Source organism: Ruditapes philippinarum, unplaced genomic scaffold (genome assembly GCF_026571515.1).
Source record: "Ruditapes philippinarum isolate M1 unplaced genomic scaffold, ASM2657151v2 ctg8925_1_1_1_1, whole genome shotgun sequence".
In the NCBI taxonomy this organism is placed as follows: Eukaryota; Metazoa; Mollusca; class Bivalvia; order Venerida; family Veneridae; genus Ruditapes; species Ruditapes philippinarum.
Genome location: NW_026861488.1, coordinates 1 through 26,073, shown reverse-complemented (window position 1 = coordinate 26,073; position 26,073 = coordinate 1). Strand labels below are relative to the sequence as shown.

At 32.3% G+C, this 26,073-nt stretch overlaps 2 protein-coding genes across 2 annotated transcripts in view; one reads left to right on the top strand and one right to left on the bottom strand.

Moving 5' to 3' along the window:
- The window catches only part of LOC132715800 (xanthine dehydrogenase-like), a gene marked incomplete at its 5' end in the record, with an annotated part of 33,435 nt that extends 7,879 nt beyond the window's left edge, over positions 1-25,556 (bottom strand). The window contains 20 exon segments of the mRNA XM_060698867.1: positions 1,303-1,383; positions 2,867-3,060; positions 3,716-3,820; positions 4,731-4,840; positions 6,293-6,372; positions 7,007-7,156; positions 7,619-7,676; positions 8,431-8,538; positions 8,962-9,084; positions 17,962-18,126; positions 19,552-19,652; positions 20,150-20,216; positions 20,578-20,688; positions 21,018-21,157; positions 21,522-21,624; positions 22,343-22,495; positions 22,863-22,948; positions 23,582-23,801; positions 24,515-24,576; positions 25,480-25,556. Coding sequence (XP_060554850.1) covers positions 1,303-1,383; positions 2,867-3,060; positions 3,716-3,820; positions 4,731-4,840; positions 6,293-6,372; positions 7,007-7,156; positions 7,619-7,676; positions 8,431-8,538; positions 8,962-9,084; positions 17,962-18,126; positions 19,552-19,652; positions 20,150-20,216; positions 20,578-20,688; positions 21,018-21,157; positions 21,522-21,624; positions 22,343-22,495; positions 22,863-22,948; positions 23,582-23,801; positions 24,515-24,576; positions 25,480-25,556 — 2,294 coding nt within the window.
- On the top strand, positions 13,215-17,411 carry LOC132715801 (uncharacterized). Its single transcript, XM_060698868.1, has 5 exons — positions 13,215-13,372; positions 14,811-14,890; positions 15,472-15,569; positions 16,262-16,363; positions 17,043-17,411. Exons 1-5 carry the CDS (start codon positions 13,347-13,349, stop codon positions 17,388-17,390), a joined length of 654 nt encoding a protein of 217 aa, XP_060554851.1. The 5' UTR covers positions 13,215-13,346; the 3' UTR covers positions 17,391-17,411.
- Positions 25,557-26,073: the final 517 nt, after the last annotated feature.

Genomic DNA, 26,073 nt, shown 5'->3' with positions numbered 1-26,073 from the left:
GGTATAGACCTTTTTACGATGCGGTACGTTGCTTTGAAAAAATGACCGGAAGTCGTATTATTTTTTGCGCATGCGCAACTTGCGTAGGGCAAAAAGAGCCATGTCTTATATAGAAATGAAGTAGAAATTCATAGACAATTCCGAGTTTGTTTAAGGTAAAAGTTAGAAAATCATATATAATAGCTTTTAACAGACATAGAAAAGATGCCTTTAAAGCTTTGTGGCCAAGATTGCCCAAAAAAGCACGGAAAAGACGATTGTTGAAGAATTCCCCCTTACGATCACTGACCTGACATTGAGATTATTGTTGTAAAAATATGTGGAAATATTATATATGCAAATAAAGAAGTCAATTTAATTGTTGTTGAAAACGTCCATATCAAAAAAAATTATTACATATAATATATAACATTTTTATATAAATTTTAATAACATTTAAAATCGATGTTAAATATCATTCTGAAGGAAAAAAGTCGGAACACGTGATGGGTGGTGGAATAACATAACATAACGTAACGTAACGTAACGTAACGTCACGTACACTATTTGTCACTTCACAAAATCAATAAACATTGATGAGATTGGTATAAATAAAAATTGCTTAAATTACGATTAACTATTTACATAATTTTAAGTAATTAACTATGTCATGGTACTTTTACGACTCTGTTGAATAATATTGTTAGTAGCTGGCAAATAACAACCGGTCACGTGTCAATCTGTTTGACACTTACCACCTTGCCAATCCACTTTCAAAGGAATACCAATTGTGTAATATTATGTTATACATGGGTAATAAAATGTGATATTTAACACCCTGCTGTTTTAATTTAAATTACTGATGAAAAAGTCACCTAATGATGCCTTGAACAGAGGACCCGCTAATTTTGTATATTTGTTATGAATATCAATTCACGTTTTAAGTACTTACCGCTTTAATTCATCCCAAAAATTCTTTTTTTCTGGGTGACATAACTTGAAATCACGCCTTTCAAAGACTTTAAGTGTGCTAAATGTATGCTATCGTTATTATGCTTTTGCCCTTTGCAGAATGCGCATGCGCGAAATGCAACATACGTTGCTATGGAACAATCGTACTGTAAAAAGGTCTATAGAGCCTGGTCAGCCCTACCAGACTTTATACTGATTTGTAACTCATTTTTGTATTTTGATATTGAAATCCCTTAATAAATACTTCAAATGGACTCTCACAAATAAAAAGCAGGATAAACCGCTATACAGACTTAACATGTCAAGTCTTTACAAGTTTTGCAGTCAATATAATGTAACCGAATTACATACCAGGGGCTCTTGTTGATGTGTGCATAGCTGTATTCATCCGCATAGCTTCCATACTCATCTTCCAGTTGGGACAATAATAAGCTTTAATTAAAAAAATTAATACGCTCTAATTACTGTAGAAAAATAAGAAAATATTTTGAAACATTTTTTTCAATAAAATAAATTGTAGATTTTGAAAAAAGATACCCATTGATATAAATGTAAAGTATTATGAAACTGTTTCATTTGCTGAAACCGGAGAACAATATAAAACAGAACTAAATATCTCCAAGAAATATATATACATGTATATAAAATCATGCATGAATTCAGTTTTGTTCCGAAAAAATTTTAAGCGCCATTATTAAAGTTACAGATAGATTAGTTATTATTTTCTGTTGTTCATATACATAAATATATAACTTGCTCTAGAAAATTTAGGAGTTCAAATCGCAAATCAATCAAAGACAAACATTTAAAAATAAACGACGTCGTTGACGTGTATACACATATGTGTAAAACGTCAGCGGAATCAATAGAATGTAATACAAAGATGAAATAGTATACAGTTATTTCATATGCGATTTGGGAACAGTCAAATTTTTGGCCCGAGGTGGAGGGGGTAGTGTTTTGAACTGTTGCACAAGACCGTAGGCCGAGGGTTACAGTTCAAAACACTTTCCCTTACTGTACACTGAGTGACAACTGTTTGACTGTTCCCAAATCACATATGAAATAACTGTTTTATTACCTGATCAATTACTGTTTTAACAGTACTTGCGGAAGAAAAAAGGAACAAGAAAATAGTTTTGCACATATGTTAATAATTAAACTTAATACTATAACTATGTTACGTCACGTCTGGTTTATGATCATGATTGACTGACGCTTCCACTGGAAATTCTCTATGACGTCAATGACGCCAGCCATAGCACGCGAGGGAATCAATCGAAATTATTGACCTGTCAACAGTTCACGAACGTTGACGTTTGTAGAATTTTAGAAAACAGTTAAAAATACCAAATTACATTTATATAAGATATCAGGTAATAATAACTGTTATCATTATCAATCAATGTTAAAGGGTCTCCGCTGAGGTTTTTTGACATAACGGGACTGGAAATAATTTTTGATTTAAATGTTCTGTTTGATGTAGGTCTTGCCTAATAACTTTTAAACAAAATTTCAAATCATTCGCTCACATTTTTCTATCATAATCAATTCAATTAAGAAAAGTGACCCATAACTGAAAAAGCGTTGCAACGCTATTTACTCCAATATAGCTAAAAATAGAACAATTACGATGTTTACTTTATTTTTGTGTATATTTCTTTATTATCTTTTGTATGCATTTCTGATATTCCGCTACTGTTGATTTATTCAAGAATTTATTTTTTCTATGTTTTTTTTTTTTTAGATATTTGGGCCTCGGTGGAGTTCCTTTAATAAAATGTTTGTTATAAAAAAATGATTTTTGAATCATATTATCACGAACAAAAATCGTATAATTCCGCGTTTATTCATTTATAAAAAAACAAATAAAAACAGATAAAAAAAAAGATTCGAAACACTAAAATATGTAAACCATTATCAATGGATCCTGGAAACATAGCAGCGGATTTCTCGTCAGGTAGGCATCCCAGCCCTTCATAAAACTTCACATCAACTCCGAGCAATTTACCGCTGTCATCAAAACCAACGCGGTAATTTATTTTGTGCGGGTACCGGCGACCTAACATTATGTAGTTACTCTGAATCGTCTGTCTCATTCTTACCGGCCTGAAATAAAAAAAAATGACAAAAGTGAGAACAATACACAGATAGTTTTCCCCATAAATGACTATTAAATTACATGTACTTTGATGATACGTGTTGAAAACATATAGACAACCAGGTAGTCAAACAGAGAGACATTCGGTAAACAGGCAGAGGGACGGACGGATAGAAAGACGGTAAACGGACAGACAGACAGACAATGATGTGCCAGACAATCAGAAAGGCATCTCCATCTCCATCTCCTTGTCAAATTTTAAAGCACTAATTGGTGAAAATTGTTAAAAAGTGATCTTCTGACAGCAGCTAGGAAAAGTGCATTCCATTGAATTATTTTTTAATTATCTATAATAGGTGCAATACTTATACATGTATTATTAAATATTGAATTACATTTAACGAAAATCTACTACTCTGTATTGATTTTAATGCAATTATTTGACAACAAAGAAAAAATGCATCAGTGGCATTGGCATAACAGTGCAAGTAAAACAGTCATACCATTTTTATTAATTCCTTTTACTATATATACGTCTTAATTGACATAAATTTAATTTTTATTCAACATACATATATTGAATATATTCAATTATCCGACATTTCATTTCTGCAATGTAAGAGGAATGTTAAAACAATAGATAAATATTAATTAATGGCGCACCTGTTGGTGATTTTGGCGGCCAGACCACACGCCGCAGCAGCAAAATTGTTTCTGGTTATCTTCCCGCCATACGCTCCACCAAGTCTTCTTACAGTTACATTTATACTGCAATAAATAATCACTATGATATAAAACATCTTATCTTCATTTTTTTTGTTTGTGTTTGTTTTGTTGTTGTTGTTGTTGTTGTTGTTGTTTCTTGTTTTGTTTTTTGTTTGTTGTTTTTTTTTGTGTGTTTTTTTGTTTTTGTTTTGTTGGGGTTTTTTGTTGTTGTTGTTTTTTTGTTGTTGTTGTTTTTGTTTTGCTTTTTCAATGATTTGTATCAATTTGATTGACTTCCCAGTTTAAATATTATTTCGGAAAGCGTAAATTGACACATATTATGCGTTAATCATGGCCATACAGGCGATTATAAGGACTATTGCGGATACGAAGATTGACGAAATAAGCCGATTTTTTACGAGTTTATGATAGTCGTAATGTATCGATAACAACCAATGCTGGACGTTGATACTTGGAATGATGCTGATATTTATCAGTTATGTAATCAGACTTCTGATTATATTTAAGTTTGTTTATCTATGTTAGCTATATATTTCTTTTATCTTGTCCTTTCCTATATAAGTCACCTTATTTATGAATAAAAAAGTCTTATTTGTCAGAGTTTTCAATGCCTTGACAAATAGATGCATACAACAGAGAATGTTGCATGATTTTCCCTTGCCGTTAAATGTCGCAACATTACCGTTAAATATCGCAAGACGTATATTTATATATATATATATATAACGGCACCACAACGAAGCTCTGAATGTGAAATTATTTGTCATAAAAGTGGCAAAATGACAAAGTGTAAAAAAGAACAATACAAATTACCATTATTGATTAAAAAAACAACACATTATTATGTTGTAGGTTTTTTCTATCCAGAACACTAGACGAATGTTAAAGATTCGGTCCGCTCAGTTGGTGTTTTTTTTTTCTATCAATACAGGTCTATGATTTGAATACTCACGCGCTTTTTTGTATCCCTGTCACTCTACTAACACAGTGTTGTATAGAATCCGGCCATTGTGTGGTTGATACAAGGTCAAGGCCATCCTCTGTGGGGATACATACACTGGCCTGTAATATATTAGTTGTTATTTGTATATAATACAGTAAAATCTCTGCAGACCAGGCATAGATGGTGGTTGTTGATAAGGTGTGATGCTTAAGAGAGGGAAAATTAAGTGTTAAATCTAAAGTCGGGGAAATTTTTCAATCTATTGCTGAACAGAGGTTGTTGCTCTACCGGTAGCCGCTCTGTCGAGATTTCACTGTACAGGAATACTTATCATATGCATTTTTGCAGATTTTTTTTCTTAAGGTATTTGAAAACGTTTTTAAAGCAAATCAAAATTATTTTAATCAGCAGTATTAATAAATCTAGAAATACAAAGTGATGTTCTTTTGAAAATATCGTTTAAAGTGGATTGGTGTACAACGGGCATATTTTTAATACGTCCTTCAACTTTTGATAAAAACAAAAGAAATATAGCTACAACATTCAGATATTATTCTTGCATGGTTTAATTGTTGTCAGACGATATACTATAAATACTATCAACATAATATCATACTTATGTATTTATAATATTGATTACCTTCTATTATGGACAATATCACTTTAATTTATGAATTATACAAATTAAACAATGCTCAAAAATAACATGTCTCTAAGGGTAACAGTGCAATTTCTGCAGAGCGACCAGGGGAGAGAACTAGAACATCACGTTTTCTTAAGTCTATACAGACTACTCACCCCAACCACTGGGAACATTGCAGTAAAAAGTATAATACGTGAAGTATAATAAAAGTATTTACTTCAAAAATATAATGATTATTCAATTATAGTCCAACAATATTTTGATAGAAACTCCGTACAGAAAAGTTTACTATAAAACTTTTACATGTAATATAAAAGGGTACATTCAATACAAAACTGAATGCAAATTATTCAGAAAAAGAATAAAGAATTTAAAGAATCTCAACACTTCAATTAAAGCAAATGGTTCGGGCTACAGCCTATAAGTTTAACTTACATTAATAAAGGCACTCCCCAGACAGAATTTAGTAAAATAATGTTTCTTTTGATGTTACACAAACAACTTGTTTGTGTAATATTTGTTTTATTTTGAACAAGAATCAAATACAATATTTAAAGGTACTGAACGTTTAGTAATCCCTTGTTTGCCATGGCAACAAGAAAAAATACTAAGCGCGTTCATTATCACAGACGACACAGAAGCTGCTTGAACGCTATTTCTATCATAAAAGCATACTAACAAATTATGCAACGAAACTTATGTTACCTTAAAAAAACGTGCTAGCCATTATTTGAAATTTTGACTCTGGTCATTGTCACTTTCTCTCCTTTTTTTCTTTTTTTTTCATTAAGTTTTCATTTGTTCTTTGTTTGACGAACATTTAAGAGTACAAAACATGGAAAACAACTGAAAAATCACCTTTATACATTAGAAATATGTATGAGTGCACGTATACATAATATCTATTTGAAAATGCATAGGCACATACTTGTGTTTCCATGTGAAAATGTAACTGCTCTTCTGTGCTGAATGAACCGCTCAACTGATGTGCTGCACCGGCGATAACCTCTGAATTTACCAAGAAATAAAACAGAATATGAATATATAATTCATAAATAAGACGGTATTATTTTGATATACATGACAGGTTATTTATAAGCGTTACTTTAAAACAGATCACATAAGATTACCATACGCTAAATAATCATTTTCTACTGCAGCTAGATCGACCATGAAAATCATGTTTATGGCTCTATTTTTTTAACACTATTTCCTCGTTTTTCTCGTTTTTACGCGGATTTAAACACATTTTTTCGGTCATATCTCATCGATCAATCCACCATACCGGCTTTCCTTGACAACTAACCAGTAATATAAAATTTCTCCACATGTGACCGACTAATGATCCTATGATTTCTAAATAATTTTAGAGACAGAGGATCAGTTAGACTAAATGTCTAAGATCAGATGTGTTACAGAAATTTCTCATCGCCCAAGGATTGAAACGAAAACCCCTGGATTGCTAATACTTGCTCTACCCTTTGATCAAACTCGGCAGGTTTTGTGTGTGCGCGTGCTTGTGTGTTTTTATTACTAAAATACAGAATAGTATTAGAGAGGCCATTTTACAATGTACAGATGCAAGAATACATGTTTTGCCCCAACATTAAAACAAGTTTTTATTAACTTCAAATGTACATACGGTCAGGGTGTCCAATGGTAATGTCTGGAAGAGGTTTCTTGAAGTAAGTGTTAGCGGCTATGGCATCGTCTATGGTAAGAACTGGTGTTTTTATATTGTTGTAAGTAACTTTTACAGCGGCTGCTCCCTCCTCGGCTATCGCTTGCGATTCTTAAAACACGTGAAATGAAAATAGCTTAGATTTACATAATAAAATATTAATGACACATTAATTGTTGATAATTATACCTTTACAAATCAAGGCTTGAAAAAGACTTAATATCCTTCGTTCAAAAGCGTTTCTTGTACACTGATAAATTTTTAAGATCTCGAAAGTTATTCCCTTACAGGTAGGTATATAATTATAGTTGTCAATTTGTGAAAACAAATACTAGTAAAAAGAAACTGGGAAAGGGTTGAAACGTGGTAACAGCTCATTTACTGTGAAGCAACATTTTGAAACGAAAAAACGTGGTTATATGATGGCACACTTGAATGTTCAAAAACTCTTCCGCAATAATGTTTCTTTAAAGATTTTACAGCAAAAGTTTTTGACAAAAAAAAAAATAATTATAATTATATTTCATAAGAAAATTGATATAAACGTTGATGAATGATATGTTTGGTACATACCTGCAACTACTAGTGCCAGCGACTGCCCATAATACATTACTTTCCCGCTAGAGAACAACTGAAAGAATAGCGGACGTATTTAGTTATACTGTATAGATCTTGATTATTTATCATAAACATAATACCAAAATGTAGGCAACATATTTATATTGAGAAATGAAACGAATGAGACAAAACTTGAAGTCGTCGTAGGTAATTTGCTCATATTGATTAAATTGTTACAATCAAGTCGTTAAAGGAATGAAGTAAGTCCCATCACAATGTAGAAAAGCCGCGCGCCTTAACTTTGGTTTATTAAGCCTGAGTGATTATAACAAAAAAAATGAACGATAAAACATGCATTATTATACTACAAAGCAAGAAAGATGAATATACATGCTTATAAAAAGAGAATTGATAAAATATGCTGAACTACATAAAGCGTAGAAGTAATTTTCCAGACGTCATTTGGTTTATTGGCATCATATTTGATGGGTTTTTTTGTGCTGTTCATAAATCGTGTAATAATGCACTTGACGGCCATATGAGCCACGTCATGACAAAACCAACATAGTGCGTTTGCGACCAGCATGGATCCAGACCAGCCTGCGCATCCGCGCAGTCTGATCAGGATCTATGCTGTTCGCTATCAGTTTCTCTACTTGTAACAGGGTTGGTAAGCGAACAGCATGGATTCTGACCAGACTGTGCGGATGCGCAGGCTGGTCTGGATCCATGCTGGTCGCAAACCCATTATGTTGGTTTTGTCATGGCGCAGCTCATATCTGTTTGAATGGGGAACAATGTGAAGCGTGATAGAATATAAAAATTACCTCTTCGGGTTCGGTCTCGTTTGATATTGATAGAGGAGGCTGAATGTCATTTTCGGCATCTTGGGGAATATCAAACGATGTCAACACTTTCACAACACCTGGAATTTTCTGAAATCGAAGAATATACAAGTAAACTATTTGTACATCAATAATCTCGCAAATTTCATCATTTCATTAGGTAATATGCCATAAAATTAGCAAATAACTCTTCATTTGATAGGAATACATGCGCTCTAAGCAATATCTATATTATCATTTTAATTTTTTTTATTTATCTATTTTTTTAATAACAAATCTTTGAGGGAAAACAGCTGTATGTGAATTTTAGTCTGATAATTTATAGCGTATATTATTGGGGCGTATATTGTTATTACTAACTCTTTCATTACAAAATGAGCATGTTCATTTTACTTTTATATAACATACATTTTATTTTAACGTCATTTCCTCATAAAGAAAAATTGATAACGTAGATTAAACGATTATGATTTAGATATTATATAACAATATAATAGTATATTAATTACTTACTAATGCATCGGCTGTGTCGATTGATTGTACTGTAGCGTTAGCTTGCGTGCTTGTCACAAACGCTGCGTGAAGTTGTCCGGGATACGCCGGCAAATCATCGGTATATTCCGCCTCGCCCGTACACTAAAAATAGACAGTTTAATTTTACTTTATAATAGTAACCGATTAAATCAGATCAATATATAGCAATAGAACTGTTTTCAGCATATAGATCTGTTATTGAATTAGCAGAAAACTGATTAAAGTGAATTGGTCTATAATGGTAAGTCCTTAATTAATACAATATATAATTTAGTATTTGTGTTGGTTTTATCAATATCTGAAATATATCTACTTATAAAGAATACATGCCAATTGTAGACCAATCAACTTTAAACTAAGATCTAGTAACTGGGCATTTTTAAAAAAGATAGCAAGTTTTTTGTTAATATACATCTAGTTCTCTTTGTTTAAAAAAATAAAATGTGCATCTAAAAGGCTTGAAAGTATTTTGTGATACGATAGACTTGGTCGGTATACTATGGAGCTATGTAACACCGCACTTTGGGGTCAAACGCACTTTGGGGTCCGACCCCAAAGTGCGTTACGTACTTTGGGGTCCGACCCCAGAGTGCGTTACGCACTTTAGGGTCCAATTTCGACCCCAAAGTGCGTTAGACAGGTACATATACATTTTTTAACATCAGGCAAACGACCGCACTTTGGGGTCATAGAAAATTAATGTTCATTATGTTTTAAATAATGTATTGTAGTCAAAACCAATGGTAAACAAAAAATCAAGGTATTAAATAGACGCAAAGCATGTGCCCTGAATTATAGTAGAATCAATAGGAATTTAAATGTTTTTGATTAGTAAGTGAAGAACTTTCACCAAATAAAGAATTTGTATCAATTATTAAGCTTAAAATATTTTTTTTTTCAAACTGTCCATTTATTTTAAAAGAATGTACACCTTTCATTAACTCATTGTTTTTAGCTAAATGCATTATTTTCCCAATTTTTATTTACACGTTTTATAGAAATACACTTAACAAATCTTATAAGTGTGCATGTATAAATGGTTTCATAGGTGTATCAATATTTTCCTGATCATGCTGAAATTTTCAATAAATACAAAAAAGAGACATGTTATCATTTTTATTAAGTACTTTTCATTCAAGATACAAATTTAAGATTAAATTTTTAAGAAACGTGAATGCGTGTCGAAAGTCGATGTTGCAATATGATGTCCTTTATACTGTGTGTGCCCACCCTGACTATTACAGCCTGGCAGCGTCGTCACATAGATCTAACATACCGTTGTAGATAATTTTGGGGTTGGTGAGGAAGGTTACCAAAGAAGTTGCTCTGTACTTAATGACTAGCCTTCTTAGGTAGTTTGGTGTACACTCATGCTAGGCGCAACCTACAAATGATACAGACAATTAATTACTAAATAAAAATATGCATTTATGTTCGTCTTATTTAAATGTTTTTCGGCTTTTACAATGCAAAGGAATTAAAATAATTATTTAAAGAAATACATAATGTTACCAACCTCTGTTTGGTGCACACCAACGTTGACCAATCTTAGGGTTATGCCACGATGTTGTATAGATAATCTACCCATGTGGTGTTTTTCTGATATGTCGATCTCAATCGTATCCGAGATATCATGTGCAATCTTATTCCACCCATTCTCACAATTTTTTCGTGCATTGTGTAAATATCGTTCGTCCATCGTTGAACGCATCTCATAATTAAAATTGACATGCTTGAGCACATGAAATGTGTGGAAATGCAGCCAATAGTCAGAACACAAAATTTTGTAAAAATATATTGATAAACGAAAAAGTTACAAGGACATAAAAGGTGCACACTTATAAGATTTGTTAAGTGTATGATAGTCTTAGCATAGACAAAGGTATAAATTATGGGTAATCTTAGTTAGACATTTCAGTAAAAAATGTGCCTGATAATATGTTGAAAGAGCCATTCATTTAGCTAAATGTGACATATAAGAAACTTGACTAGGTGTAGATGCGGCTTTAAGTAGTAGTCCGTACAGGCAGTACCAAAATAACTATTTAAGTAGTCGCACATTAAGAGCGGAGCTTCAGAATAATGTAAAATTCTCACTGAGGGTAAAGAGGGGATTGTGGGGTATCGACCCCCCACCCTCAAGGGTTAAAAAAATAATATTTTAAAGGTCCATTTTGCTTTTATTTGTTTTTCTTAAAAGTTTTTTTTTTTATTTTGATGTTCTTCTATATTATCCAAAAATACATATTGGGCAATTACCTGGACCATCTTTTTCATCTTTTGCTTTTTGTTACATTGTTTTGACTACTTTTATGGCAAATAATTTCACATTTATCGTTCCTTTATTCAGATTACAAGCATCTTACATTTCTCTGATACCATTTTTTTAACATTATAAAATTCATGTTTGCCCTTTCTTTAGAATATGTAAGATTTCCCATAAAAAAACCTCTAGCGAACAGTTGTTACAAAAACCCTTTAGTTTGTTGATAAGCTTAATAATGTATTTGTAAAAATCACTATATATAGTCCGATCGAAAAACTTGATGTTTCACCAGAACATTGCAATAGAGTATATTTATAGTTCTTTGGGAAAAAATGCAAACAGCATTTTATTTCATTCCAACATAATATTTAAAATGGAGCTCAATATGGCACCAAAAATTATCAAGTAAATGACTGACAGAACGGGATATTTTTCGCAGCATCTTTTAATTTTAGGAATACATAATTTCTGTACTAAAGTATTTTGAACGGTGTCATAAAAGTAACATTTGCATTTTTTTTATACTTTTTTTGTTTTTCGTACATATTTTTTGTTGTTTTGTTTTTTGTTTTTCGTACATATTTTTTTTAGTTTTGAATACATACTTTTTTTTGTTTTGCATACATATTTTATTTTAGTTTTGCATACATATTTTATTTTAGTTTTTTTGTACATATTTAATTTTTGTTTTTTCGTACATATTTTTACATGACCCCATTTGCAAAGTAGAGGTTTGAATAATTACGCCATTTGTAAAACACCATTATCAAACACTTCGCCATCTGTAAATTACAGTACCCCATTTGTAAATGCAATTTGCAAATACCAACATTTTCATTTTTGGAGGCATCAAAAAAATAACAACATTACTATGTATAGTCCGCAGTAACCCAAAGAAAGGTTCTGCATATGGTCTGGATGTGGTTAACATTTGACACAAGGTGTTTGAGTGGTGCATATTCATGTAAAATTAACTGATCACCAATCAACAACCCTTATCAAATAGTCACTAACAAAATAGTATATTATAATAAAAAATTATATAAAACACATATAATTTAAAAAATGGGCCCAAAAGGGTCGGCCGAAACTAGACTTTCCCGGCCGAAAACGACTTGGCCGATTCCAAAAATGGGCCAAAATGTGACCAAACCACTGTGCTTGTTTTATACTTAACTATATGCTGTTATAAGATGTGAATGTTGTTTTGATTGGCTAAAATATTTACGAAAAACAAATATAAAATATGTACGAATATGAATGCAAAACTAAAAAAAAATATGTAACTATGCAAAACTGAAAAAAATGCTAATGTCACTTTTATGCCACCGTAATTTTGTTGTATGAACACAATTTTTAGATATTTCAAGTGGTAAAATTAATAAAACTTTTATCACTTAAGCATCATTAAGTATTGACCTCCATCTTGAACTCCACCTCAAATATTTCAATGTCGCAGTTCGAAAATAAGCCAGTACTCAATATTTAAGCAGAACTCAGATGACACCTTTAGACCTCTGGAACCCAAAGTGCGTTGATATGTAGCATATTAACGCACTTTGGGGTCAATTTCTCAATTTTGACCCCAAAGTGCGTTTGACCCCAAAGTGCGGTGTGAAGTTTAACGCACTTTGGGGTCGTACCCCAAAGTGCGTTTGACCCCAAAGTGCGGTGTTACAGAGCTATAAGTATATCGTTCTTCGACATGACTTTGAATAAGAATGTAGTTCTCCGACATCAGTTTTTATAGAGTAGTAGATTTGAATTATGTTAAGTTTCGTCACACAGTAACGGTGGGATCCGAGCGGTAAATCTATGAATTTATGTCTACAATGTGCCTGAAAAGCTGAAAAACGGATTCTCTATTTTCTTTGTGCAAAGTTGAGTCCACGATATGATCTATATAGTCTAATACTATTCTAATATCTTTCATGTGCACGTGAACGCGAATCTTTGGCCCTGATAAATACGTCATGTTTGTGACGTCATGAAATTCATGATTATCATTGACGTTGTGGCGAACAAAATACACGATTAATTAAAATGCAAAGAAGAATACTGAATCTAGCGATGTAACTAAGGAAAAACTTAGTATAAAATGGAGGACAACACAATAGAAGAAAGGTAGACTAGATTTATAATTTCATTGGAATGTTAATTTAGTTACTGTAGATTAATTTAGATCTTGAAAGATCTCTTTTAATAAGCTTATGAATTATCCTAAATCATGCATGTCTATCACGATCTCTACTGTAGACCATAAACTATAGCTCAGTGTCTATTAAATGTCTACAAGTGTGACTATTTGTGTGTTCCTGGAAAACATGGATCTAGATTTGAAGGCCCATTGTGCCTCACAAATGAATATTTTCCTTCTCTATAGAAAGGGCAAAAATAAGTTCTAGATCTATAATAATTAAGAATGGGTTAGGAAAATACTAAATAGTGATCGAAGTAGATCTAGTGCTGAAAGTGAAGTTATTTGTCATAAAAGTAGTAAAATATAAACAAAGTAGTATTTTGAAATTGGGCACCATACAAACTACTATTTGGATCACTATTGCTGCACTCATTGCTAAAATGCAAAAGATGTCTAAGCTATATGGCCATGATAAACATATTGGAATTTAAAACAGGGCATCAACATTAAGAAGCTTCTGAAGAATAAAATTCATAGCATTTTTAGGCTTAAATTGACCTTTAAAATTATCTCGACAAAGCTTTCTCTATATATATCTACATCAACTTAGTTCTGTGTGCATTTTATTCTGACAGGAACGATGATAAGATCATAAAAATGGAATACGTTTGTATATCTTAAATACTTGTTAGGACCTATATAACTCCTGCACCGATCTAATTAGATAAGACTTGCATGATGCTAACTAAGTCATGTTATGTTGTGTGATAGGTTAAATAAGTTGTACATCCATAAATGAGCCGCGTCACGACAAAACCAACATAATGTGTTTGCGACCAGCATGGATCCAGACCAGACTGCGCATCCGCGCAGTCTGACCAGGATCCATGCTGTTCGCTTACAGACCCTATAATAAGTAAAGAATCTGATAGCGAACAGCATGGATCCTGATCAGACTGCGCGGATGCGCAGGCTGGTCTGGATCCATGCTGGTCGCAAACCCATTATGTTGGTTTTGTCGTGACGCGGCTCAAATGTGTTATATACAGTGGATAATTCTATATCAAACGGAAGAGCAGCAACGCAAATAAAACACTTATTTTAATAAATATTTACTTGACTGTATATGTATTATGTAATATGTCTACGAAATGCGCTTTCCGACTAATAGTATAAATTTTGCTTTGTTATACTTTATATAAATCTAGATTCTTAAGAAAAGACAAACTGTCTACTAGCTTTAATTAAACATGTATAGATTTCTATAATATTGAAGAGATTCCACATCTAGATATAAATATATGAAATTTCAATACAAAAAGAATTCAGTAGAACTAGACAAGTTAATTACAGGCATTGGTCGTATAGACTAGTATTTATAAGAAAGAAAATAAAATGATGATGTTTTTCATCCTTCGCCAGATATGAGGGACCTATGTCGGATGGTGAATACATCAGAAAAACGGACTACAAGGATTTTAAAGAAGAACCTTATCTCAATGGTAAATTAAATTGAAAAATTACTCCTCTGTGATCGTTGGGAAATATCTCTTGGTAGCATTTCACATTTTACAAGTCTTATTGAAATATTTTTTCTCAGAGTCGATAAACAAGTAAACAATTCAAACTGTGTGTTACTGAAAATTCCAATTAAACGAATATCATTTACCTAACATTTCTAAAAAGTGATAAACAATGAAAATCGTGCCTTATTCTAGTAGCATTTCAAATGTTGAAAATCTTATTTCACTTACATTGCTCAATATTTCCTAGAATAATGACAGTGAATGCCCGAAACTACATGTAGTAGGTTATTTAAATAAAAAGTTTAACTTGTTCAGACATTGTCTCGCGTTCTTTTTATATTACTTTCTGTAGAATCTAGATAATTAATATTTATAAAAGTTGTTCAACAAAAGCTTCAGGACCCATGATTTATTAGATAGAACGCAGTGTGGTGTGGAAGTTGTCTTTCGCGTCAAATTTAGATTTTAAGCATGTGCTTTTATAATTATAATAACTATAAGTAGAAAATGATGAAATGATTACTAAAAAATAAATAAATGTTATCACTTGTTTACAGAGGTTTCTGACAGTTGTCAGTTGATACGCGATATGTTGCGGCAAGAGTATCTGCAGGACTTTAAGCTACAACCTCTAGCAATCGCCATCAACAATGTGGTATGCTTACATGCATTTTTTCTTAAAGGCCCATAAAGCTTCTCAAAATGAATTTTAATTTTCCTTCCGCAGAAAGGACAAATTTCTAATACATGTGAGATATTGTTGTGTTTTTTTTTCACCTGAAGAAACGAAATTTAGTGTAAAAACATTTCGTTATTAAGATAGCAAAATGTAACAAAGTATTTTGATTTCCATACACAATACTTATTCACTACAACTGTATTAATTGATAAAACGCAAAAAAAGCAAAAAATGTCTCAGCAATATGGCCTATGAGTAACATTTTTTCGAAACTTTAACAGGACAATAAGAAGACGCTTTTTAAAAAAATAAAAAAGATGAGGCTGAATGGGCCTTTAACATTTTTACACTTCAATTTCAAATTTGTACAGTGTTGTAAAATATCATGCCAAAAATATAAATTATAGACATAATTTTGCATGATTATCTCTGAACATTCAGTTTAGGTTAAAGTTTAAAATTAAATAGATCAGGCGCGGCACAGTCGCGCGACCAATAACGTACTAATAAATTTTAACCAGCTTAGTGTTTTAAATTATTTTTATAAACAGTCAATTTACTAGACTGATTCTATCGACAATAAACTCGACTGTCCGCGCGTAATATTTGTAGGATACATTTATATATCTCTCCTTTTTTACATAATTATATAAACTTTGTAACTTCAGCCCCGACATAAGTTCCCGTTCAACAGACACACTGTGACCATAGGTGTTGGAAACATAGTTATTGACTTTGAAGTTGCCCGGAAACAACATGAAAAAGTGCAGGTATAACTTGTGGTGTATGTTGTTGTATTGTCACGTGACTATATTATATGTAATGGTCACATTTTACGTTTATAAGCATATGCGAAAACAGAATGAGCTTTCTTAACATACTAATGGTTCATTTCCGTAAATCCTTATTTTATATTTGTCAATTATATCACTAAAATATTGTGTGTTTTCTTTGTTGTTTTTATTTTTCAATAAAAATTGTCAAAAAGCTAATGAATAATTGAAATAAATGAAATTTCGTCTTAAAAGCTTTTGTCTTAATCTTATTGGATCTTGTTAGTGTTTGATTTAGTACAATTTAATAGACAAAAATGATACAGCGAGACAGTGGCACACTACTGTACTCTACTTGATTATATGCTACATATTTTCACTCGTCGTTCCAGCTCGTGAAAATATGTGGCATTTTATTATGTTTCGTGAAAATATATTCCATATTTCACTCAAACGAAAAAATATACTCTTATTTATTTATTTATCTATTTATTTATTTATTTATTTATAGTTGTAAAATGACAAAAAATATCTTGCACTCCTCATTATTGTAAACCATGATTTTGACCAACAAGGCAATATGACCAAAGGACCAAACAGCAAAACTGTTCTTTTAAAAAAAAAATATTTTAATATTTACACACAATTTGGAAAACTCCATTTCTTACTTTTCTAGGAAGAACAAAAACGATTTGCAGAGGAAATAGAAAAGGTAAAAGAAGAAATGGAAAAGGTAAGACTGATAGAGAGCGCGTGGTATGACGATTTCCTGAACAACAAATACATCAATGATCTCACTGCAGACTTAATCAAGTCACGTGGTATCGGCGACGCATGCGCACCCATCGAGGAACTTTTCCAGGAACCAATCACTCACGAGAAAGACGAGAACGGTATAATACACGTAAAGCCTGTAGCGGAACCAGCAGCTCTCAATAGGAATACACCAACTGTAAAACCTCGAGGCAGATTTATCGTGCCATATATAGAAACCACATCCCCCTTGCCTAATGTATCAGTTTAAAATAAATAAATACGCTTTTTTCACAGTTTTCTTTTGCATTTTCTTATACATGTAGTTGTTTAAAACCCGATCATGACCAATGACATTATACATAACATGTATATCTAATTCCATTTAAGTACCCCTTTAATCTACTTTCTGAACTTAATGGATTTGCCCTGCATATAGTTCATTTAAAGTTTAAGGGATTTCAAAATCAAAATACAAAATTTAAATTACCAACAGAACAGAGCCCTGTCAGACTGCATGAATGTGCATGCTGGTCTGGCTCTATACTGGTTGCATAGGCGTATCATTTTTATTTCCAGCCGGTTCAGGGTCACCTTTTAATATCTTTAAGAATGTCAAAACAAAATCTTCTGATTGATTAAAAGAAGGGTGACAAATTTGCTTTCTTTGAGAAACTTTATCATCATAATATACTGTTTCTGAGAAGAGAAATCTTCATAAGTTGTCTAGTCATTAGTAGAATAGCCGTAGTATACATGTCTATGTCATCGGAAACCGTGCACTTTATTAATCAAATTGTAAAAATCACGAAAAGGCAACACCAATAAATTATCCCACTTACCTGTATATCAGCCTCTAGTTTCTTCAGCGGTTCATTCAATGGCCACTCTTGTTTGTTTGTATCATATGACTGGACACCAGACGACAGAGGCCGTATATCATGTAGAACCGTTGTGGCACTTCTGTATTGATAACTGGCCGTGTTTCCAAGAACACGCAGGACAAACTGTATGTAAAAAAGTCATTAATGGCGTTTTTTGTTGTTTTTTTTGTTGTTGTTTTTTCATCAGCGAGACTTCGTTTTAAACACGGACTATAAATAATTTAAGGCAAACACATCAATTGTTGCCATTGATAAAGAAGAAACTTGTTTTAACATTTAGTTATATAAATCAATTAATGATTACTGCATAAACAATATTTATCTATTTTATTTAAATTCTTTTTTGATTTTCATTATTTCCATAAATAATTATAGTTTGGAATCAAATGAAAAACAATGTAAATTCTATTTTACAATTTAAACTTCAAACGATTTTATATATACTTCTGTGTACATGTATCTACTTTTGATTGTGCTTTTGGTAACGATTATATAGAGGATATTTGTTTAGTTCAGTGTAAGATCGGAATATATTTCACCGAGTGAGCACCAAAAGTTATATTTCACGAGTGGCGCAGCCACGAGTGAAATATGAACTTTTGGTGTTCACAAGGTGATATATATATTTCGATTTTACACTACACTAAACATATTTTGCTTTTTATTACATGCAAAGAAACGTTTTAAAAAGACATTTAACCTAATACTGAGTGAAAAGCGCGCCAAATGATAATACAACGTGACGTCATTTACGACGTCACGTCATTAAGTTGGTACCCAGTACTGCGCACGCTGGTATTTCACTGAAACAACGTAAGGGGCTTAAATTCAAAACAGTGAAATTATCAAAGTGGTAATTTCACTGTTTCAAACAGTAAAATTACCCGTTTTATATCACTGATATATTTCTATAAACCACCGAAAAGCATGTAATAAAGAGAGGATATTTTGTTTGTTTTGCATGTAAGATTGAAATATAATTTCACTGAGTGAACACCAGATGCAATATTTTCACGAGTGGCGTAGCCACGAGTGAAAATATAATAGCTGGTGTTCACGAATGAAATATATTTCAATCTTATATGTAAAACAAATGAATTTTCTTTTTATTTCATGCTTTTTAAGTGATTTTAAGTTTTATTTTACTGATTTTGCCGCGTAACGTCGCGCATTCTCCTTTGTGACGTCATCACATCATGACGTCACATCATCAATTTTGAAATATAGTTCTGTTAAATTTCTCTAATTTTGTTACGTTTTTAACATGATGTATGGTGACATCGACTTTCTTTTCCTAAAGAAGCAAAATTAACGCATGACGGCATCTATTCCTGCCTGTTAATCCATTTAGTTATGATTTTTTTTCCATCCGCATTCTGATATAGTCCGGCTACAGTGAAAATTATATTTTATAAATTTCACTAGTGGTTTATCAGAATATAATCATCTGATATATTATAATAAAACACTGGAAAGCATAAAATAAAAACTTCTATCACATATTGACAAGTGACAAAAAAGTTTAAAACTGACCAATCAACAACTGACCTTATACAGTAGAGCACAAGCGACCGTCTTCCTATATGATATACTGGTGAGACCGGACCCGGCTGTAGGATTTAGTTCACTTGCTAGCACATTCAGAGCACCTGTCAATACCATAAGCTCATTTACAATGCAACCGCAACATATAACAGATATAACAAATAAACAGTTTCTTCATATGGACATCGTTAACTCTGATATAATACTGCGCAAACAAGACCCCGTAATATTTGATTGCACAAGAGGAGGTCCCTTAACCTGCTCAGCCTTTGCCACCAGAATAGAGCCAGGCAAGCCTACACATCCGTACAGTCTGATCAATCTCTATACTGTTGGTAGCTGCTTTTTGTATTTTCGTATTGAAATCCCTTAAATTTTGAATACACTGTTTCAAATTCGAAGTTGGAACGATCCATTTTAGATATACGACAGGTTAAGGGTTAATGAGATGAATACATGAACGTATTTTACCGCGGGACATAGAATAGATCGAAGGCGTATCGACTCAGTCATAGTCTTGTGTATTGGCATGGATCATTTAAAATTAAACAGTTCTTTATTGTGTTACAAGCTTTAATAATAAAAAAAATGGACATTATACCTTGTATGGTGGAAGGAGACGACAGCTGTTTTCTGTACAGATATTGTTCTGTTGCTGTTGCCCTGTGCTGAAGTTGAAATATGTATAAAAATGTTTCACAAGACGTTTTACTATTGAGAATAAGTGGTCATTGTTTTATTACTAAACTGGTAAATATTGAACCTTTTAACGCGTCTCAATAAACACATAGAGAATAAAATTAGTAACATTTGTATATTCTTAAAATAGAAAATAAACGGAACAAAAACGAGAAAATTGAAAATGTTGGTTTGATTGTATCACGGACGATAATGGAAGTGCAAGTTACTGTCCACGCCCCTAGCACCGGAATTCTGTTCTGACTTTTATTGCTCACTATTAATTTTGAGTATAACTGTTAAACAATTGTTTAATTTCTCGAAAAAGCAACAAACAGACAAAAAACTTACAAATGTATTACTGATACCACCAATAGATATGATTGGTTGGCTGGTTACTAGGTAACCGTGAGTCTTATCAACTGCACATCGGAACGCTCCGTTCACGTGAGCCAAACAATTCTGCAAATATGCAACAGTATAGTGTGATTATATAAAATGCGCGAAAAGCAGCGCATTACAAATAATATTCAGTCCAGTATGCTTTACATATTGCCGCAGCATTAATTAGATTGGTTTTAATTAAACATATTGCAATAATGCTATATACATAACTCAGCTGCGCTTTATAAGTACTGCACTACTTTTCTTTTCAAATTTATGTTCTATATGTCTTTCTTTTCTTTTTGCACTCGTTAATTTTTAATATTTGCTTATTTGGACAGAGCAATATATCTTCCAAGCTAGTTAAAACAATATCAAAACGTTTTAGAGTCTAGTGAACAATATACCTGTGACCTTGGCATGACCTTGAAACAAGCGACGACATCATTGGGGCCAAACTCTGTAAATGTTGCTTTTGTCAAACATTTACCTGTCATATCCGTATTGTAGAATGCCTCGCATGTTACAACACTTTGTGGTGTTGGACCTGATAATAATAATAATAATAGGATAACTTTTGTCATTTATGTTATATACTTGCTTATTTGTTACATAAGTTGAAACAACTTCACATAGCAGTTACCTTTGTCAGACAACTTCATGCCATAACTGCAAAATTTTAAATGATAAAACTGGATAATCCCCTTCAAAATGGATCCCATACATCCATTTATTGTGTAATTGATATTTCTGTTATTGTAATAGAATCACTAATGATTTTACTTCTTTTTTCCCTAGTTTTTACAAGGGACAAAACGGGTGAAAAACAAATATGACTGAAACACATTAAAAAAGTAAAAATTTACAATTATGCTAAAAATAAAATAAATGACAATCATGAAACGTGTTACCTATGGTGAGTGAAGCTCCTAGAACTGTCATAATATTGAACACGTCCGACGGGAAGCTGTGATATTTATTCTTTAACATCAAGTTACCCGACCATGTTCCTCTCTGGAAATGTCAAAGAATGTTCATAAATAATTACATTATTGTACATCAATACTGTAAAGTCTACAATGTTCACCGTACAATGTACTGTGGCAAAAACGAAGTGAATGTATCTTACGCGTTTGAAGTCAACAAATGAAAAATTTACTTTATGTTCAACGAAAGATGATCTGAATTTTAGTCATATTGTGAACTTCTCTTACTAAATATGAAGTAAAACCGTTTTTTCTAATAAAAATGTGATATGTTGGTAGCGCTTTAATTATTTTATATATTTCTTCTGAGAGATATTCTATATTATACTATCTTATTTTTTTTCTTTCACTACATAAATGTAACTAATGCATAGAGGATATTGAATGAGTGTCGGTTCAATATTGAATTTATTGAACGAGTTGAATAAAATAATACTGTTTTATTGAACAAGTTCAATAAATTTAGAAATGAAGCTACACAATTATAATAATCTGTTTATCACATATTGAAGTACAACTGTTTACAGTACAAATGAATAAAGAGGTGAAATGGACTTGTCCATCTTTCAATCTGATCAAAACCATGGACCATTTTGAGAGAAAACTTGTAAAGTATGCAATAACTGAATAGCAAACAGGGACAGCCATGAGCCGACGGCACAGATGTGCGCGTTGGTCATGGTCTGCACCGGTCGCATTGGTAGGATCTGTCTTGAAAGGGTTAAAGCTATTATATAGTTACGTACGTTCCTTATAGGAGATGAAGCGACTCTATACAGATACTTCTTCAGTTCATCAAAGTTCTGGGTTGCCCCGACCTTGGCTGCCTCACTTTTGAAAAGGTCCATCAAATTAGTGAGACTCAAACATGAGCCTAGGGTGAACGTCTTGGTCTGTGACTAGATTGAATTAAACAAGCATATTTCTCAGCATGGGATTATACTGTGTGCATGACCGATATCGTGACTTCATACAGTTCACTATGAATTATACATGCTTCAGATATTGTCTATACATGTATTTTATTGCATCAAATGTATGATAAGTATTGTATATTTTATTTGAAAGAGAAAAAAGAGGCATTGTAGAGATAAGACAATTTAGCAGATAGCAAAACATCACAGTTAATTTGTGCACTTTGAATTACAAAGACTTCATGAAATGTTTTTAATTAAATGATTCTTTAAGATATCCATTTGCCACATCCTTGATATTCATAACTCTGTTTCTATAATCATATTGTATATATATACATGTATAACTTACGTCATGGGTATTCACATATAACTCTGGTACTCCTGATATATCAATAACAACGTCAAAGTTCTTGATAGCCTCATTCTCAAAATAACCTAAAATAGTTATGTTAGTAAATCGGTATGTTCACATTCTTACACAAAAATTAGCAATTTAGCATTTCCAAATATGCTAGGAATTGTCGTTCAGTCGAGTATTCGAAAACTATTTTTTCGTGAAATAGACTCCTTCCTAAATGGAGTTAATTAAATGTTTTTTCTTTTAAGAGAAAATTTAATATTCAATGAACTTGTTTGTTTACCATGTAGGACCTACACTCCGTACATGAATATATATAGCACTTCAAATCTGTATATTGAAAACCCGACAAAAACATTGCGGATGGCGAGCACCGTAGGTACTCCTTTTAAGGTCTTTTGTCGGCCATTTTGATATCATGTGGTAATAAATTCTCCGTTTTGATTGGCTAAAAGGACAAGCTGTCTTATTTACAAGGAACGGTGACAATTTTATATATGTACTTTTTTCTGGAGACATGCTGATATTTGTGAGATGGTATGTAGTAAATAAACAATGATAAAGAAGACCTTGATTGAGTACAAAAAGTCGAGTATCAAATAATTATAATTTATACATGCGAAAGTAGTATTCTATTTTCAACATTGACAGAATTTGGAATGTTAAGTTTATATGATAATTAATATTTTGTATTGTTCACAAGAATGTACCTGTGCCTGTGTTAGCACCCAGGAGTCGAACTTTCTGCCCGCTAGCCGCACTTAACATCTGATATAGATCCGCTAGATTTGCTGCTTTCTGCCACCTAGTATCACCGAACACCATTTTGATAGATCGAGAGTCGCTATGGTTCTGGCATCCACCACCGCAGCTTCCAGTTCGGGACCCACAAGGTTTACCCGTGGTCTGACAAAGTTTTCTTGATAAATCCTATATTAGGTTATGAAGAAATATAATGATGATTCTTTAACTTTTAATAGACATGTATATAAATACATTAAAAGAAAGAGAAAAATTAATATGTGTTACATTATTATAGGTATGTCATACAATTTTCAAAATATGCACAATCATATATGTCTATACATTGAGCTTAATATTACGGTATAATAAAAGTCTCTGATTTATCCATTATGTAAGATATTGAGATACGAGCTAAATTATTACAGCTAAAATCTAATATACATTTGTGCATATAAATGTTTTTTCAAAATACGAGAGAATGAGAAGGCTATTTAAGTAAACATGCTATCACACTTTGTTTTTAAACCGTGTTTAATTTGGATACGAAAAGACGAGTGGGCAAATGTATATCGCTTTCAAATGCATGTACTGATGAACACTTTGAAGGTTAGTATCTTTTTTTCCAGATAATATTTCGCATGTTTGTCGACACGTCTTTTCCTTCTTTCTTTTCTTTCTCTTTATGTGTTGTGGTTGCTGTGTCCAAATCCAATACGATAATAATAATGATAGTTTATTGTAATATTAAGATTTTTGGGGTACTTTTTATATAAAAAAAACCCTCTAAAGATGTATGATTAAAAACTATAGCGATATAGAAGTCTTTCAGTTTTTAAAGGAAAAAAAACACAGTTTAATTAGTTATTGTTAAAACTTATGTAAGTTGAATTGCCCTTTACCTCTATATCCGTGGTTGTGGCCGGAACTAAAGACTTCATGGCATCAAGAATGGGGCGATAACCTAAAATCAATGATATAACTCGAAATATATAAGTTTAACAGGAAGTGATAATCCATTGCTGCCAGTATAAAGCAAGGCCAGGCTGCACATCCGTGATGTTTGCTCGTCCAAATTGTTTATTCTGGTGGCGATGTTGAACAAACCAAACACATTACTTCAGCGCAGTCTGACCTGCTGACTCACTTAAAAATTTTCATCTTGACATTCAAAACATTTACAATGGACAGTCATAAAAATGAAAGCTATGCTACTTCATTTAAGAAATTCAGCAGGAGAATGGTTAAGAGCTGATGAATTATCTGCTTGTTCCGAAGAAACGGTAGAGCAAACGTTTTGCCCCTTAACCGATGGCATTTAAGTATTGCAGGCAAAATGTTCGCAGAGAGGTTGACTAAGTTGAAAATTGACAAGAAAGCTTGTATCGGTTAGAATTGTTTTCAAGTACATGTAGCTTACAATGTGGTTATTGGATGAACGTTTATTGGCTCAGTCATGAATGAACGTTTATTGGCTCAGTCATGAATGAACGTTTATTGACTTAGAGTCATCAATGAACGTTTATTGGCTCAGTCATGAATGAACGTTTATTGGCTCAGTCATGAATGAACGTTTATTGGCTCAGTCATGAATGAACGTTTATTGACTTAGAGTCATCAATGAACGTTTATTGGCTCAGTCATGAATGACCGTTTATTGACTTAGAGTCATCAATGAACGTTTATTGGCTCAGTCATGAATTAACGTTTATTGACTTAGAGTCATCAATGAACGTTTATTGGCTCAGTCATGAATGACCGTTTATTGGCTTAGAGTCATGAAAAAACGTATGGAACCGCTAAAATAATTAGTTTCTAAGAAAATTCAAGGATATGTTTTCTTTATAAAAGTGAGACTTAAAGTTACCTGTACATCTGCAAAGATTGCCCTCAAAATTGTCCTCTATATCTTGTTTTGTAGCGTTCGGGTACTGCTGCATCAACCTATACCAATTTAAACTTTTTATTATTCTTTAAAAGGAGACACAGGCAAAATTTTCGTTTCTTCGATTTGAATTTTTCTTTAGATATTCTATAAATGTCGTCGAAATAAATACACTTAGTCTAAGCAGTCACAGGAACCAAACCTTTGTTCTTGTAAAGAATAACAAGGCTATGATATTTTACAATAGTTGTTAGAGAGAACTACGGAAACGTTAAAGTACCTGTCAAATAACGTCAATCAATATCTGTTACTGTAATTTCCAAAGGTTTTTTTTTTTTAGTCATAGTAGTTGTTTTAAAATTTACTAGCTACATATAAAGATATAATTATGCTTTATACCCAACATATATAATATATATACAGAAATTCATGCTATGACTTTAAAAAGCGTCATTTTAGCATGTTTTGAGTAAATAAGATCAATTTAATATTTTTTGTCATTCATTTGTAAAATTGATTTCCTGATAGCTTTGAGTTAGATATTCAGGTTTTTAACTGACTTTTTTTGGCTAAAAA

Bases quoted from the DNA above. Each gene is read 5' to 3' on its own strand.
- LOC132715801 (XM_060698868.1), top strand. From the start codon at position 13,347: ATGGAGGACAACACAATAGAAGAAAG. The intron at 13,373-14,810 runs GTAGACTAGATT...ATCCTTCGCCAG, and splicing joins GACAACACAATAGAAGAAAG to ATATGAGGGACCTATGTCGG. The intron at 15,570-16,261 runs GTATGCTTACAT...TTGTAACTTCAG, and splicing joins CAATCGCCATCAACAATGTG to CCCCGACATAAGTTCCCGTT.